Source organism: Miniopterus natalensis, chromosome 4 (genome assembly GCF_054644295.1).
Source record: "Miniopterus natalensis isolate mMinNat1 chromosome 4, mMinNat1.hap1, whole genome shotgun sequence".
Taxonomy (NCBI): Eukaryota; Metazoa; Chordata; class Mammalia; order Chiroptera; family Miniopteridae; genus Miniopterus; species Miniopterus natalensis.
In genome coordinates this window covers 62,081,290-62,097,867 of record NC_142084.1, presented here as the reverse complement: position 1 = coordinate 62,097,867, position 16,578 = coordinate 62,081,290, and the positions used below count along the sequence as shown (strand labels likewise).

Genomic DNA, 16,578 nt, shown 5'->3' with positions numbered 1-16,578 from the left:
ACTGTTTTGCATGTAATCTTTGGAGAAATGTGTATTCAGGTCTTTGCCCTTTTTTTTCAGTTGGGTTGTTTGTGTTTTTATTATTGAGCTGTAAGAGTTCTTTATTCTAGATACAGATCCCTTAACACCTTGCTGACCGGCTATTTCAAGCCAAAACTCACCGGTGAGGCTAGCTACTTTTCCATCGTGAAAGGTCAGCAAGGTGTTTAAAATTACTTAAATTAATGTAAGTGCAGACACCAATTTACTCATTACTGGTCAGCAAGGTCTTTAATAGATACACAATTTGCAAAAGTTATCTCAAAAAAATTTGGGGGGTAGTATTTCTTAAATACCCAATTATAGGTGTGGCATTTACATGCAGGCCTTAAATCCTAGAATTTGCTTTTGGGCACCCTGAGATCCACAGATATCATTTTCCCCTAGACAATGGTCTCAACACTGTAGAGCAGGGGTGGGGAACGTCTGGCCCTCCAGCTGTGTATGTCCAGCGAAATCATTTAATCCGGCTCTACCAAGGCAACCACAGGGGAGACTTGAAATTCAATAAATCTAGGGCTTTTTTCATAGCTAATTTTTAGAAAATATATCTTCATTGATCTCAGAGAGAGGAAAGGAGAGGGAGAGAGAAAGATAGAAACATCAATGATGAGAGAGTCATTGATCGAGCCCACAACCGGGGCATGTGCCCTGACTGGGAATCAAAGCCCGATCACCCGGATCCTAGGTCAATGCTCAACCGCTGAGCCACGCCCGGCCGGGCCATAGCTAATTTTTAAGTTGATAATTTTGTATTGTCCGCGAATGATGTCATAAACATCCAAAGGGCCCTTGGCACAAAAAAGGTTGCCCACTCCTACGTAGAATATCTGGGAAATCCTTTGGCGGCCTCCCTGGATTGCCCCTCTCTCATGTAGACTCACAGATGATCTGTTTCGAGATTCTTCCATTGCTCAATTTAGGTTGTTTTTTTAATCACCTGAGGATATTTTCTCCATTGCTTTTCCGAGAGAGTGGGAAAGAGAGACGGAGAGAGAAACAGATTGGTTGCCTCCTGCATGCACCCCAACCCAGGTCAAGGATTGAGCCTGCAACTGAGATACACGCCCTTGGCCAGAATTGAACCTGGGACCCTTCAGTCCTTGGGCCGAGGCTCTAACCACCGAGCAAAACTGGCTAGGGTTCAATTTAGGTTTTAAAAAGTAATGTTTTATGGTATGTCTAATGGTAGAACAGTGTTCCCTTTTCCTCCAAATATGCACACAGTTTTCCAAAATGAGCCAGGCACAGAAGAAGAGTGTGTGCTTCTGCTCATAGGAGGTCCCTAGAGGAGTCAGACTCAGAGACAGAAAGTGGATGGTGGGAGCCAGGGGCCGGGGGAGGGGGAAAGAGAGTTAGTTGTTTAATGGGAACAGAGTTCCAGGTTGGGAAGATGAAAAAGTTCTAAGATGGATGGTAGTGATAGCTCCACAACAATGTGAATGTGCTGAATGCCACTGAGCTGTGCGTTATATATGGTTAAGATGGTAAATTTTACGTGTATCTTACCACACACAAAACGCGTTGGCTATTCCTCAATATTTACTCTTGGAATGAACAGAATCAGTTCACAAGCATCCATGTAAAGTCCTTTGCTGTGACTGGGTTTGCTCTGTCTCTGAAGCTGGTGAAAACCTGCTGTGTCCCTCTGGGAAGGGCCTGGGTGCTCTTGGTTAGGTTTCCAGCTGCAGAGGGTGTGGACATTGTCACCTGTGGGGGAGTTTGCTGTGGCCTCTGTGCCCTCCTCCTAGTAGCACCTGGCTCCCCTTTGTTTCTTTTTTTTCAATCCTCACCCAAGGATATTTTTTCCATTGCTTCTCAGAGAGAGTGGGAGAGAAGCATCGATGTGAGAGACACATCGATTGGTTGCCTCCTGCATACCCTCCAACCAGGGCTGGGGATCATGCCCTTGGCCAGAATCAAACCCCTCAGTCCATCAGCTGATGCTCTAACCAGTGAGCCAAACCAGCTAGGTCTCCCCATTGTTTCTTAGGGACCAGATTCTGCCTATGCCACCAGGCACAGTCTGTCCCAAGTCCTGATATTGGCTCAGGGTGGGCCATTGCTTTGTGACATTCACATTGAGGCTCCTGGGGGACAGGTGGGATGAGGCCTCACGTAGCCTCCCACCACCAGGACATACTGTGAACCGGAAGTTGGCCTACCTTGTGAAGGCACCTCTAACAAGTTGGGGCCACCCACCAGGTTCCAGAGACACCGCCAGGTGTTTGGACACCCACCAGTTTCCAGAGATGCTTTTGCATCCGAGAAAGGGGTGTTTTTTATGACATTGCTTTCTGACTAATGCCAATAGTAAAAATCTGTCCAGTTGAACTCTGGACTATTAGTTTTACCTGTTCATTCTTCTGTTCTTTTAAAAATATAGATCAGAGGTCAGCACATTTTTTGTGTGAAGAACTAGACAATAATTTTCAGAGTTGCAATGGCCCAGCTCTGGACACAAGTTGCACACAAGGGTGGCATGTCAACAAGGGCGTGTGGCTATGTGCTAACTAATCTTTGCAAAAAACGGTACCGGGACCTGGCTGGTTTGGCTCAGTGGTTAGAGTGTCGACCCACGGACTGAAGGTCCTGGGTTCGATTCGGGCCAAGGGCACATACCTTGGTTGCAGGCTCAATCCTTAGCCCTGGTTGGGGCGAGTGTGGGAGGCAACCAATCAATGTGTCTCTTTCACATCAAAGTTTCTCTCTCTCTCTCTCTCTCTCTTCTACTCTGTTTGAAAAGCAATGGAAAAATATACCCTCAGGTGGGGAGGGGATTAAAAAACAACAACAACAAAACAGTACCAGGCTGTAGTCCGCTGGCGCATAGTCTCCTTTTTTGGCTTTCTTAGAAAGTTTATGCAGGGGCAAAGCCTGCTGTTGCAAAGCATCCTAACTTGTCACAGCCACTTCTTATCTATGCCTGGGGTATGCTGTGATTTTGGGGGTTAGTTCCATATTAAGAGGGGAAGCCTTTGCCCTTCTGGCTGCTTTTGTCATAATTGGGTGTGGATTCTGCCTAATCCATCTGCACTGAATTAAAAGTTGGGGCTCCTCTCTACTGGGCTGTCCTCTACCCTCCAGTATAAACCCGGCTGTGGGGAACTCTGAACTAGAAGAGGGTAATATGCATTGGGATGGGTCTTTGCCTGTCCCCTCTGTGCTGTCCCAAGTGGTGGCCACCACCCTCCTGAGGCTCTTCAATCTAGGCAAACTAAATGAAATGTAAATGAGTTTCTCAGGTCAGTCTGGCCTAATTTCCAGTACTGAGCACCCATGGGAAATGCACCTAGCCCTGGCCAGGTAGGTCAGTTGGTTAGAGCATCGTCCCAATATACCAAGGTTACAGGTTTGATCCCCAGTCAGGGCGCATACAAGAATCAACCAATAAATGTATCAGTAACTGGAACAACCAACTGATGTTTCTCTCCCCCGCCCCCCACTCCCCGCCACTTTCTCTCAAATCAATAAATTTTATTTTTAAAAGGAAAGCACAGATAGAGAGCGTTTCCGTCTTCTGGGAGGTTCTACTGGATACTGCTGAGAGGACAATTATGTGAAGTGGTTATCTACCATCTGCATGTTTGCACAGCCTGCCTCAAAGGCTCCCTGGGCTCACCCACCTCACGGGGCCATTTTGGGGTAGAATTTCCTTCCTCACACTCTGCCCAGCAAGGAAGCAAAGGGACCCCTGTGTCCCTGTCCCCAAGCTGCCATTCAGATTAACTTTATTTTAAGCAAAATACATGCACATGTGAAGGGAGATGCCACCATGTACCTAAACCTCAGATGCCCTGGCCTTTGCCATTCATCTGGCTGTCAGAGTGGCCTTCCACAGCCCAACAACCAGAAGTTATAGGTCAGGGCATGTCAGAGGAGTGGCCAGCCCTGAGCAGAGGGCAGGGGTCACTCAGGGGGTTCCTCTGTCCACATAGCCCCACAGTAACTCCTGAGAGCAAAGTCTCCAGCTCAGCCAAGCAGGTCATGCAAAAGGGCACTGGGTGGACCATAGACTCGCTCACACCCCTGGAAGCTTGTGGAAAAGGCGGCCGGCGATGCCCTCCCCACTGTGGGCGAGAGAGGGCCTCCTGGTGAGTGGATGCTGCAGCGTAGGCACTCTGGGCATAGAGCTTGGCACAGTGTGGCCAGGCCCAGGGACATCCACAGTGACAGGAGCCAAGAATGGGGTGGTGCTCAGCCCCAAAGCACAGCACAGACTACCCATGGCCCCAGCTAGACAAACTCCAGCTGCCTCTCTCGGCCGGTTTCTGCTGTGACCTGCCCGCCACAGTTACTCATGGCGGGCAGCCGACCCTCAGCTACGTTGTTGCACTGGTTGGTGTTGTATTGGGACAGCCCCTCCCAGTCACCGTCCTCCCCAGCCGAGGGCCCCAGCTGCTCCTCACTGCCGCTGTCCCCGGCCTCCTCCACACTGGCCTCACTGCTCTGCTTCTCCAGGAAGCTGAGGTGGTGCAGGGCACCCCCATCTTCTGGGGACAGCAGCTCTGGGGCCTCCTCCAGCTCCGAGTCAGAGTCGTTGGAGGCAGCATGGGACTCTGGTAGGTCTGTAAGAGAGAGAGAGAGATGGAGAGACCAAGGAGAGGGAGGAACAGAGGGGGAAAGACGGAGAGACTAAGGAGAGACAGGGAGAGGAGAGACAGAAGGAGAGAAGCAGAGACAGAGAGAAAGAGAGAGACAGGAGGAGAATGGGAGAGGGAGAGACAGGGAGGTTTCTCCCATTGAGCACTCTAGGCCGAACTGCTCACCTGGGCCCCTGTCTTCAGCCTCCTCCTGCCGGGGGAATGCAGCTCCCTCGCTGGCCTCCGAGTAGGGTACCTGGAGCGACACCTCAGCCTGCTGGGTGGACATCCCGCACTGCAGGGGTGGCAGGGAGGTTAGGGAGGGACCTGGAATCCAGCCCTTCCAAGCTCCATAGTCTGTCTTTAAATTAGCCACATTTAAAAAGTTCCTAACAGTTGTTACCATCCCCTGCATCTGAGATTATGAGGGCCCTGTTCCCATGTCATGAATGCCTGAGCTCCCCCAGCAGGGGCAGCAGGCTCTGGCAGTTGGGCTGAGTCCTGCAGGGACAGCCAGCAAGGGAACTGCTATCCTGAGACCACACCAGTCCTGTCTCTGGAGACAGGGACCTGTTACCCAAACCATAAGAGACATCTGAAGATGGATAAAGACACAAGGCAAAGGGACAATACTAGGGCAGGACCCTGGCCAGGTGACTAGGCTGGTTGGAGCATCATCCTGTACACCAAAAGGTTGCAGGTTCAATTCCTGGTCAGGGTTTGTACAAGAGGCAACCGATCATGTTTCTCTTTCACATCAATGTATCTCCCTTCCTTCCTCTCTAAAACGATCACTTAAAAACACACACACACATATCCCCAGGTGAAGATTAAAAAAAAACACTAGAGCCAGGTGCTGCTTAGATACAAAACCTGCAGAAACAAAAACTGTTGGCTTAAAATTAAAACCCAGCAGCAAGGCAAAGTAGCAGGTTGGACCCAGCCCAGGGGCCAGCTGGAAGGCACAGGGCGAGCCAAAGCCTCTGTACTGAGGGGGGTGTCCCCCAGATTTGAGCCCACACTTTGTCAGTTCTTTGCTTAAAAGGCCCCTCAGAAGCTGCCCCTGTGGAAACCAGACACCTCCCATCTGTATCCCTCCATGAGCAGAGCAGAGCCTTGCACCCTCCCCTGAGGGGACAGCCTTGGGGTCCACCTGCCGCCTCACCTGAGCCCTACTCTCCTCTTCAGGCTTCTCCTCAAAGACCAGGTCATAGTGAGTGATGAGAGTCTCCACGATGCGGGCCTGGTGGGGGTAATCCACCAGGGAGGAGAGGGACACGGTGGCCTCTGTGGGCCGAGGCCGCAGCAGCGTGGGCCCGAACACAATGCCTAGGTTCCCGGGGGTCATCTTGTTGTCCTGCTCCACCTCCACAATCCTGGGGAGCCGGGGAGTGCAGGAGTGGGTGAGAGCGGCTCCCTGGACCCAGCCACCCTGGACCCCTGCCTGGCTGGCCCTCACCTGCGCAGATGCCGTAGCAGATACTGCAATGAGGCCCGGTTCTCAGAAGGCAGGTCACGCAGGAGCTCCCGCAACCGGCCCACCATAGCCATGGCCACAGCCTCGCTCTCAGCCGTATCTGGACAACTCCGGGACACTGCCTTCGCCTCAGCCTCTGCCTTCAGAATGTCCTTGGCCAGCCCCACAAGCTCATGGTAGAGGCGGAAGGAGATGAGTGGCTCAGGCAGCTGCAAATTGACAGGTGGGTGTGGGGGTGGGGGGTGTCATCAGTCGTCCTGGTCCAGTCCCCTCCTGTCCTTCCCTGGCATCAGCCCTACCCCTGCCAGGTGCTGGTCCCATTCCCAGCCCATAATCAGACCTGCTCCTGCCCTGGCCACATCCCTGGCATATCAGCTCACTGCCCCAAGAAGCCCCACCTCTGCCAGGCACAGGTCCTGGCCCAGCATCTGCTCTTCCCCCATGGGGCTCACCTGGCGCAGGTAGAGTTTGAGGACATTGCTGATGTCATGGGGTGAGGCCTGTGACAGCTCCACCAGCTCCTTGCCATTTTCGAAGGCCTGACACAGCTTCTCCACGCGTGTCTTCACTCCATTCACCCGATATATGCCCTGTGGGGGCCCACTGTCAATCTCAGCCCACACCTGCCTCCCCTCCCTGTGCTTCTAGGATGGAGCCCCTGACGCTGTCCCCACAGTAGTTACCTTCATGCGCAGTGCCCGCTGCTCAATCTCACAGATACACTTCTTGACAATGAAGGGGACGCCATCGGGAGTGCCACGGGCCGCCTGGACAAAGTCCTGGCCGAAGAGCTGCAGGCGGCCCTGAAGTTTCTTGTGTCCACACTGGATGGCCAGGGTCTCCAGACACTTCTTGTGGCAGGCCAGGCAGCACTGGGGGCAGCACAGAGTGAGCGGAGAGCCGGCTCCTCCTCCCCCTCCTCTCCGAAGCCCTCATGACCCACTCCCCACACGGCAGTTTCCGAAAGCACAGTCCAGGTGGTCATTCCCAGAGTTCCCTGTGCTCTGCATGGGGCCTTCCAGCCGTCCCTGGGGCCCCCACTCACCTCCTCGCACTCAGCACCATGGAAGTAGACGTAGCTGTTGCACTCCCTGCACTTGGCTGGCGAGCGGAGCTTTCGGAGCCGGTGAGTACGGGCTGCCTTGGAAAGCCCCATGTGGCGGAAAGGCCCGCTAGGCACGGCCACTGGCAGCTCAGGGGTGATGCCATTGAGGTCAGCTGGGGGAGGGACAGGTGGTCATTGTCACCAAGGCAGGTCAGGACTAGGCCCCAGGTGAGAGTATAAACCTCCTCTCCCCTCACTGCCGGGGTCAGAGGCCCCCTTACACTGCTCAAAGGCTGATGTCCCTGCACTGCCTTCCTGGTCCACCAGCTCCTCGCTGGATGACATGGTGCCACTGGAAGACATCCGTTCGAACTTCTTAAAGTCCCCTGAGCAAGAAATAGGGGTGTCAGACACCCTGAGCCAGGAGGGAGTAGGCATCTGGTTGGCCAGAGGCTGCGCCAAGGGCCCTCTCTATCACGCTGGCCACATGGTGAGCTCTGCCCCCAGCCAGCAGGGCAGGTCCTTCACCTGAGCCAGGGCTGGGGTCCAGACTGCCATCGGAGTCTGGGTTGGAGACCGGCCATGACTTGTGCACCTGGTGTCCACGCCCACCTGCAGAATGGGGCATCTAGTGAAAGGCTGAGTGGGGCTGAGAAGGGCCGGAGGGAAGCCTTGCTCACCCCACGGTCCTGCTGGGCACTCACCCCCACTGAGAACTCACCCCTACGCTCCTTGGCAAGCAGCCCATCGCCGGGCCCACCTTCCTCTGGAGGGCTGCTGGCAGACTCTGCAGTGTCACCAACATTGAAGCTGCCTTTTCGGACACGCATGACAGGGGACCTGGTGGGAATAAAAGCCAGAAGCGGCAGCCGTGATGGGGGTCAAAGAGGCATCATCAAGGCCGCCCCATCTCAGGTGAGAAGCTGGCTCCCAGGGCGCAGGCACATGGTCATACCAGGTGTTGGTGGGGACGTGGGGCTCAAAGTCGTAGTGCACATCAGGCTCCTCGTCGCGCTGCAGCTGGCGCACATGGGACGCGTACTGCTGGCCCGGGTCGTACAGCTTGCTGCTCTCGCACAGCATCTGGAAGTGGACGGGCAGCGGGGCCGTCTGCATGTGCATCATCTGGTAGTAGGAGATGGTAGCCTGGGGGGCAGGGTGGTGCGGTCAGGAGGCTGCTCGGGCAGCTGGGCAGCCTGCCCACAGCCAGGGCATGGGGGCACCTGGCGCCCACCGACTTGATGGTCTGGTCGCTCTGCCGAATGACCTCCTGGATCTGCCGGAGCGCTGTCACCTTGGTGTCCTCCAGCTCCTGCTTCTGAGTCTTGGCATCTGCTACACACGTGCGGTATGTTGCCATGGCTTCCTCTGCCTGGGGTGGGGCATAGGGAGTGCGCAGAGAGGCCTTAGCCTGGGGTGGGTTCAGGCCCCAAACAAAAATCCAGCCAGCAGAACAAAGTGGGAGGGCTTTCCCCACAGGATGCACAGCTTAGGCAAAGGCCTGGGGGTGGGAAACTTTGCACAGTGTGTCAGGAACTGCCCCCACTGGGTCTCATCCTCCACTGCCCCCTCCCACCCACCCTCACCTTGTTCTTGGCCTCTTCTTCCAAGCGCCGTCGCTTGTCCAGGGTCTTGGAGGCTGTGCTCCCTGCCCCAGGCCCAGTGCCTGCCTGCTCCTCCTCTGCCTTGGCCACCAGCAGGCGGGCCTTGTCATGGTCCTCGCAGCGCTGCACATAGCCCTGTTTGGCCTTGCGAAGGTTAGACTCTGCCTCTTGCTGTGGACGTGGGAAGAAAAAGATCATTTCCAAACTGTCCTCCAACTGGGCTTAGTGTCCCAGCTTCCTCCACTTTCCACTCCAGCAGACAGACACTGAGTCAGGCAGCACCACCACCCATGTTGCTTGTGCTGACATCCCAAGGCCCAGTGAGCAAACAGGCACCTGCCCAAGAACTGACAGTAGACTAGATGACACCTATAATGGGACCCCAGGAGGAACTGGTGTCTGGTGTGCCCATTTGACAGCCCAGAAAGCTGAGGCATAGCTAAGATCTGAACAAGGCACAGCCTACATCAACCAGACACCTACACCCACCCCCGCCAGAGCGGCTGGTAATGCACGCTCTCTTTCACTTCCCCTCTCACAGAGAACAGTGCAGCCGCCCAGGCAGGAAGTCAAGCACCCTCTGGGTGGGCAGGAAGGCACTTAGTCAAAACCCATGGAGCCACACCTTGCAGCCTGCACCCTCGTACAGTCAGAGGCTTAAACATAAAGAACTCGTACAGGTACTAGGAGAAACCATGGGGGAACCTTTTTTTTCCAATCCTCTATCAAGGATATTTTTTCCATTGCTTTTCAGAGAGAGTGGAAGGGAAAGAGAGAGAGAGAATCATGGATATGAGAGAGACACATCGATTGGTTGCCTCCTGTACCTGCCCCAACCAGGGGCAGGGATCAAGCCTGCAACCAAGGTATGTGCCCTTGGCCAGAATCGAACCCGGGACCCTTCAGTCCATGGGCCCACACTCTAGCCACTGAGCCAAACTGGCTAGGGCCATGGGGGAACTTTTTAAATAAAAAATTTCAACGCAAGACATAAAATCCAGAAACCATAAAGGAAAAGATTGCTTTGGCTGGTGTTGCACGTGCAGGAGACAACCAATAGATGTGTCTCTCTCACATCAATGTTTCTCTCTCTCCCTCCCTCTCTCTCTGTCCCTCCCTCCCTTCCACTCTCTCTAAAAATCAATGGAGAAAATATCCTTGGTGAAGATTAACAAAAAAAGAGAAAAGACTATTGCTGACAATCACAGGTTTCTACCTGGTAAAATAGGCCACAGATAAGTTCAAAAGTCAGAACAATAAACTGGGTGGGGGGAGTCTGTAAAACACACCATCAGGGGCTGAGTTCTCTAACATGTAAAGAACTCTGGCAAATCAATAAGAAATAGGCCACAGCCCAATCCAAAGGAAGCAAAGGATATGGACCTAGCTTCACAGAAGGGGAAAAGTCCAGTTTTGGCTCGAGAGGGTAGCTCATACACTCACACCCCAACCCAGCCATTCCCTTTCAGGGACAGATCTGAAATAAACGCTTGATCACAGGTCCGAAAGATGGGGCACAGGCTTGTCAGAACAGTGATGTTTGAAACAACAACAGCTCAGCAACAACTAAAGTATCCATCAATAGAGATTTAGTGAAGTAATTCATGTGATCTCCACAGCTGAGCACCTCTAAAGGGCCAAGAAAACGGGAGGAGGGTGGGCTGAGGTGGAGCAAGCTTCTGGATGTCAAGTGAGTATAAGAGACCAGGAGAACAGGGTGCTCAGTAAGTTGTCACAGAGTGTACAAAAGGTGGAGAAACCACAGCATGGTGCAGGTCCATGCCTAGAATGTGCTAGCCATTCCTCCCCACCCCCACCCGCCCCCTGCCTGAAGGTACCAGCTTCCTCTGGGCACGGTGCCAGGACTCCTTGATCTCCTTCCTTCGCTTCTCATGCTCAAGCCGCCGCAGATTCAGGGGCTAGGGTGAGATGGGCCATGAGTAGGAGACCCTGGCAACCCCCTCCTAGCCCACCCTCCAGGGTGTAGCCCACCTGCATGAAGGTCTGGGTCTGCAGTGTGCTCACTGCCTGCACCATGCCGTGACCAAACTCCAGGTCCTGTTCCAGGGCCAGCGAGTAGATGGACAGGAGGGGCATGTGGGGCTTTGGGGGGGGGGGGGCAGCAGTCAGAGGGGTGGAATAGCACCCAGGCCCTCCTGGAAGCCCTCCCTGGTTCCCTTAGGTTCCCTCAGCTACCACCGTAGCATAGATGGGGAGCCCCTTCCTTTTGGCGCTTTTCAGTCTCAGAGACTCACACCCAGGCACGTGGCCCCACCTCCTGCATGACGCTCTGTCTGCAGTTGTGGACAATCTTCTGCAGGCCTTTGGCAAAGTCCATCTCTACAGGGAAGGGGAGTTAGTGCAGGGGGAAAGGGGAGTGAGCAGGAGGGTGTGAGGGGAGGAGGTCCTCCAGCAGATGTCACCCAGGGCCAGCACTCACCCAGTACAGTCCGCTTCTCCAGGTAGCCAATGAGGTCCTTCATGTACTTGGCCATGTTCTTAGCGTAGTGCAGGGCCACATCTACGCCTCCCTCACAGCGCTGCAGCAGCATGTCCACCTCCTCGGGCAGCAGGCAGCCTGCAGAGTGGCCTCTCAGCCTGGGCTCCACCCTCTACCACACCCTCAGTCCCAGTCCTCTTCCCCTCCATCCACCATTCAAGCAAATGCCTGCCCAGGGTGTGTGGCTCAGAGACTTACCGGCGTCACAGTCCTCAGCGCTAGGGGGGGTGCCCTCACTCCCCTGTCCATACAGGTTCTCCATGGACTGTGCAGGGGGAAACCCAGGTGAGTCCAGCCCTGTGCTAGGTCCTGTCTGATGCCCACCCTGCAGGAGACCATCACCACCCCCAGAGAGAGGAGGCCACCCCAGCTCACCTGGCTCGGGTCCCCAGGGGGCACTGACAGGAGGGTGCTGCTGTCCACTTCACCCATGAGGAACTCAGACACACTGCAGGGTGGGGGATAGTCAGCATCCAGAGGTATGAGGGCCCCACACACCCCTACTCCCACCCCAGGGGGCCCACGCTCACGTGCTGCTGAAGGAGACAGCGATGGTCTCCAAGGCCTTCTCAAACTCCTGCTTGTCTGCCTCATTGTTGCACTCGTAATGGAAGGCTGGCAGGCAGAGACAAGGACAAGGGGGCTTGGCCCACTTTTGGATGTGACCTCCCCTGTAACTCACTGAAGGGGGCCCTAAGCCCAGGGAAATCACTGGAGCAAGTGTGCCCATCAAACTCTTAGGTATCCTTCAAAACCCACTTCAAACATTCCCTCCTCCAGGAAGCCCTTCCAGTCAGAGAGCCCTTGCTGCTCTGTCCTGGTCAGCTGACCTTTAACCTTGGCAATGAGCGTGCCTGCAGCTGTGAGCGTTTCCACAGTGTTCAGCAGTGGGTATTTGCAGATGACCTGGCGCATCACTCGTAGGGCCTCACCCAGGCACTCATGGGCCAGGGGCCGGCGGGCCTCAAGGAGGTCTGCTGGGCAAAGCAAGTATGAGCAGGGAGGGAGGGACCTGGCCCCAGGGAAAAGCTGCCCACATATTCCTCAAAGATCCTGTCCCCAGGTGGGAAAACTGAGGCAGAGGTGGGAGAGGGCAGCTGCCCAAGGTTCACTGTGGGACCTCCAGTAGGGCGCTGTCCCTCTCTGGGCTGTTGACCAGGGCAACAAAGGCCAGACCTTGGCCTAGGCAGTCCCTTCTGTTCAGAACACTTTCCTCATCCCTCCAGAAAGTCCCTCCTGTTTGTCCTTCAAGTTGCAGTCCTGATAACTCCTCCTCCATGTAGCCCACCTGGCCCTGTCCTTGCCTCAACCCCTCAGGGCTGCTCAAGGCTCTATGCAGCTCTCTCCCTTTCCTGCCTGCTTCAAGCACCCTATTATCTCACACTCTCCCAACAGCCATCCCATGAGACAGGCACTGTCATCCCCATTTTGCAGATGAGAAAACTGAAGCACTGAGAGGGAAAGTCATTTTTCAAGGATCATGCAGCTTTTCCACCTACACTGTTTGAAGGAATGAGAATGCCAAACAGGGATCCTGTCTGGCTTTATCTCGAGGGCAAAGGGGAGCCACAGACAGTGGTGGAGCAAAAGAGGGTCAAGGTTAGCTCTGCATCTTAGAACTGTAGTTTTAAATGTCCTCTTCAAATGTTCTTAAAAGTAGTGTGTGCAGGCAGAACAGTGTGTACGAAACACACACCATCCAATAGAAACAAAACCATAGCAGTGTATGTAAGGGGAAGGGACAACCAGGTGCTAAGACTCAGGAGGTCTGGGGGTCAGTTGGGAAGACAGCTCTGACACCTGTGGGCCTCAGAATTTGTGGCTGGTAGACCTGCTCAAAACCTAAGTGGAACCTGAAAATAGGTGCCTGACCCTTTTCAGGGCTGAGGACCCCTTTGGATGACCCCCGTGCCTTGAAACCTGGGGGAGTCCTGATACTGAGGCCAACTCAAAGAGGCAAAAAGGGGCTTCAGGAATCCAGGGAAGATCCTGGGGAAAGGGCAGTCCATGCCCCTTCCCAGGACACTCCTTCCACACACCCGGCCCCTGGCCCCTTGGGTCACCTGGTCTCAGCCACCTGGGTCCCTGCATACCCCCATCCAGGAAGCTGACTCTAGGGAAGCTGACTCCAGCGAAGCCTGGACAGGCCCAGGTTGGCAGGGCCAAGCAAAGCGCAGTAGCTGCTGCGTCCCCAAGTGCCACATGCTCCCAGAGGGCTGGGGACCCTGCGCCCTGCTCTGTTCTTTCACCTTGGGGCCCCACACAGCAGCACACTAGTCCTCAAGACAACAACTACAATATATTGAGATCACCTGGTAACAGTCACTAAGCCCAGGGCGTATCATTGCCCTGATTTACAGATAAGACACCTGAGACAGAGAGGGAGGCAGCTGGTCCAGAGTCTCACAGCTGGACAAGCAGGAGCAGCACCCACATTCTCAAACCCACATTCTCTCTGCTCCAGTCCTTTCCCTAGGCCCAGGATGCCCCAAGATGCCCCAGGCACAGAGAAGGGCCTCCTCAACCCCATCCATACCGCCTCCAGGACTCAGCCCCACCCAGGCCAGGCCTCCAAGGAAGTGCTAGAATAGGAAAGGAACTGAGATTAGAGTTTCCCCAGGAAAGAGCTCAGGCCCTGCCCTTCTGACCAGATAACCTTGGGGACTCCCACCCCCACCAAGAAAGGTCTGTGCCTCTACACAAAGACCCTCATCAGTGACCTGAAGGCGCAGAGGCAGCTGCAGGCTAAGGTCAGATCTGGTTCTGACCCCTCCTTGGCTGAGTGAGCCAGGGGTCAGGGCCCCACTCCTGGCCTTGGTTTTCCCATCTCTAAAATGGGCACCTAGGGTGAGCTGGTCAGAGTGCTTGGAGTGGTCCTGGCACTGTGGTTTCCGGGAGGAGCAGGCAGCACACAAGGTGCCGTGCCTGCCTGGTCTGAGGTGCCTGCCAGGGCTGCCAGGGACAAACAGGAAACAGATGAAAATAACTCAGCAGGAAGCCAGGCTGTCAGTCTTGTGGAGGAGAAAACGGAACTGCCATCCCACAGGCTGTTCACTCCTGCAGCTCACATGCTGTCCTGCCCCTTGTTCCTTCTGACTCTCTCTGTCATACCTCAGCCTGCCTCTAGCCCACCTCAGCCCAACACACGAATCTGACTTTGTCCTACCTCTGCTCTAACACCTTCTGTGACTCCCCACCGACCTCAGGATGACATCCAAGATCCTTCTGCCTGATGTCCTCAAAACCTTCAGCTTCAAACACTTCATATACCAACAACACCCAAATCTTGTTCCTCCAAATACAATTCCATTTCATGTTTCTGAGCCAGTGCACATGACATCTCCTATGCCTCAATGCCTTTCCCTCCTAGTTGCCACCAAGCTCCTACACACCCCTGAAAGCCTTAGTTGCAGTAGTTCCTTCCACAAAGCTCTCCCTGTGACCACTTTCGGACCCTCCCCAAGTCCTTCCCTCTACCCTGCCTTGACCCTGCAGGGTTTGGGATATCTGTATCCACCTTGGCCTTCCACCCAGGCCTCAGTGTCCCTGCTGGCTCTCACCATCATGTAGAACATACTCCTTGAGCTTCTCCAGGCCCTCAGCAAAGCGGGCCACGTCAACCAGGAGGTGGGAGATGTCTTCCACGGCATCAGGGCAGGGCCCCTCAATGGGTGGTTCAGCGGGGCTGGCTGCTGTCAGTGGGCTTCGGTGGCCCCGGCCTAGCGTCCAGGAACCGGCACCGGACAGGGGGAAGCCGGCAGCGCTGGCATGACGGCTCAGGCTCGTGGGCCTCTTGAGCGTGCCTGTGGCCTTGGCATTGGAGGCCACACTCAGTGGCTCCACGCTGGGTCCCTGGTACAGAGCATCGGCCCCATCTTTCCTGGGCAGCTCCTGGGGATTGGGGGGTAAGGCAGGTGCTCTGGCCCAGGTACTACCTCAGTTTCCCCAGAAGTGAAATGGGACTCTGGGGGGTCTTCAGTCTGACTCTATGGGAGTCAAAGGCCAGAGGTCAGAGGGCTGAGATTTGGGGCTATGCCCCTCCCACATCTGTTACCCAACATCCTCTTCCCCAGCGCTTTCACAAACAACGTCTGCCCAAACCACAGCCAGGGGCGGGGCCTGCGGGGGCGCGGGCACCCCACTTCCTGGTGGGGGAAGGAGGACCAGAAGAGGGTCCTGGGCCCTGTAGCCCACCTCAGTCTGCGGCAGACACACCTAGGCCCTCGTAAAGACACCTTTGACAATTCCTATACCCTAACGGTCCAAGAGACCCTTAAGTCCCACAGATCCTCCCAAACTGTGTACACCCCTGGGTCCTGGAGGCCCTACACCCGCGGATCCTGTTAGATGCTCTGCTGTGCTCTAAACCTTCTGCCCAATGATGTGCCATAGCTCTCACACCCAACTGCACCGGAACCCCCAAATTCCCTGAGCCCCATCCTACAGAGTCCACAACCAAATGCCACCCCCCACCCTGGCACCATCACTCCACTCCCTGGATCCCGCAGCCAGCCCTGGACCAGACGAGGGAGGCAGTGGCCATCCCAAAGGGCTCCTACCATGAGCTGAATGCCAGGGTCCTGGCTGGGGCTGCGCGGCCCCTGCAGTCCCGCCCGGTGGGGGCTGTAGCTGGCGTGAGCCCCCCACCGCAGGCCCAGCATGTTGCTCCTGGGCCCCTGTCCCGCTGCCCAAGCAGAGGGAGCACCCTGTCCCCCTGTTGTTCCAAGGTCTCCACCCACTCCTCCCCAAAGAGGCTAACTCACCCCCGAGGGCTGCGGGCTGGGGCTTCCCGCCCGGTTCTTTTTCGAGATAGAAGGGGTTTTCATGAGCTCGCGCTTCTTCCTGGAGAACATGGTGGGGCCAGCAGAGCGGCCCAGGCAGGCAGGCTGGGGTAGGGCAGGCTGGGGGTCTCAGTGCTGCAGTGCCAGGAGCTGACCACCTCAGGACCACATAGTCACTAGCCACCCCCTCCCCAGCTGTCAGGTCCACGTGACAGGCCCTGCCCTCATTGGCGGGCCCTCCCCCCACAGGAAAAGGCCTCCGGAGGTAGTGACGCAGACTCCCCCCACCACCCTCCTAGGCCTCAGCCTGCCCCTCCACAGAGTGGGCTTGAAGGAGGGGTCTCAGGCCCCGCCCCCACTCCAGGCCCCGCCTCCAGCTTCCATTTTTAGGAGCTCTGCGTGTGCATTGGACTGGGCGCCCCCTCCTGGCACCCGCAGGCACAAAGACCCACACGGCTGACTGCACAGACGCTGACCCTCACTCAGGCACAACCAAACGCAAGCAGGAGTACAGACGCAGGGACATGAACACACACAGGGACACTGGCA

At 55.6% G+C, this 16,578-nt stretch overlaps 1 protein-coding gene across 3 annotated transcripts; it reads right to left on the bottom strand.

Annotated features, from left to right (window-relative positions):
* Positions 1–4,110: 4,110 nt before the first annotated feature.
* ARHGAP45 (Rho GTPase activating protein 45) lies at positions 4,111–16,101 on the bottom strand. 3 transcript variants are annotated; one of them, XM_087815985.1, is made up of 23 exons: positions 16,012–16,101; positions 14,809–15,139; positions 12,079–12,225; positions 11,779–11,863; positions 11,624–11,696; positions 11,447–11,513; positions 11,189–11,326; positions 11,024–11,088; positions 10,741–10,851; positions 10,587–10,667; positions 8,731–8,919; positions 8,379–8,516; positions 8,100–8,290; positions 7,866–7,984; positions 7,673–7,756; positions 7,426–7,530; positions 7,145–7,317; positions 6,783–6,971; positions 6,552–6,689; positions 6,082–6,308; positions 5,788–5,998; positions 4,809–4,917; positions 4,111–4,607 (listed from the first exon to the last, which is right to left on the bottom strand). In XM_087815985.1, exons 1-23 carry the CDS (start codon positions 16,099–16,101, stop codon positions 4,276–4,278), a joined length of 3,393 nt encoding a protein of 1,130 aa, XP_087672111.1. In that variant the 3' UTR covers positions 4,111–4,275. The 3 variants fall into 3 exon arrangements, with proteins under 3 accessions (XP_087672111.1, XP_087672113.1, XP_087672112.1); XM_087815987.1 differs by having other exon boundaries at positions 4,111–4,598; positions 12,079–12,222; XM_087815986.1 differs by lacking the exon at positions 16,012–16,101 and adding an exon at positions 15,808–15,909 and having other exon boundaries at positions 4,111–4,598; positions 12,079–12,222.
* Between the last annotated feature and the right edge of the window lie 477 nt (positions 16,102–16,578).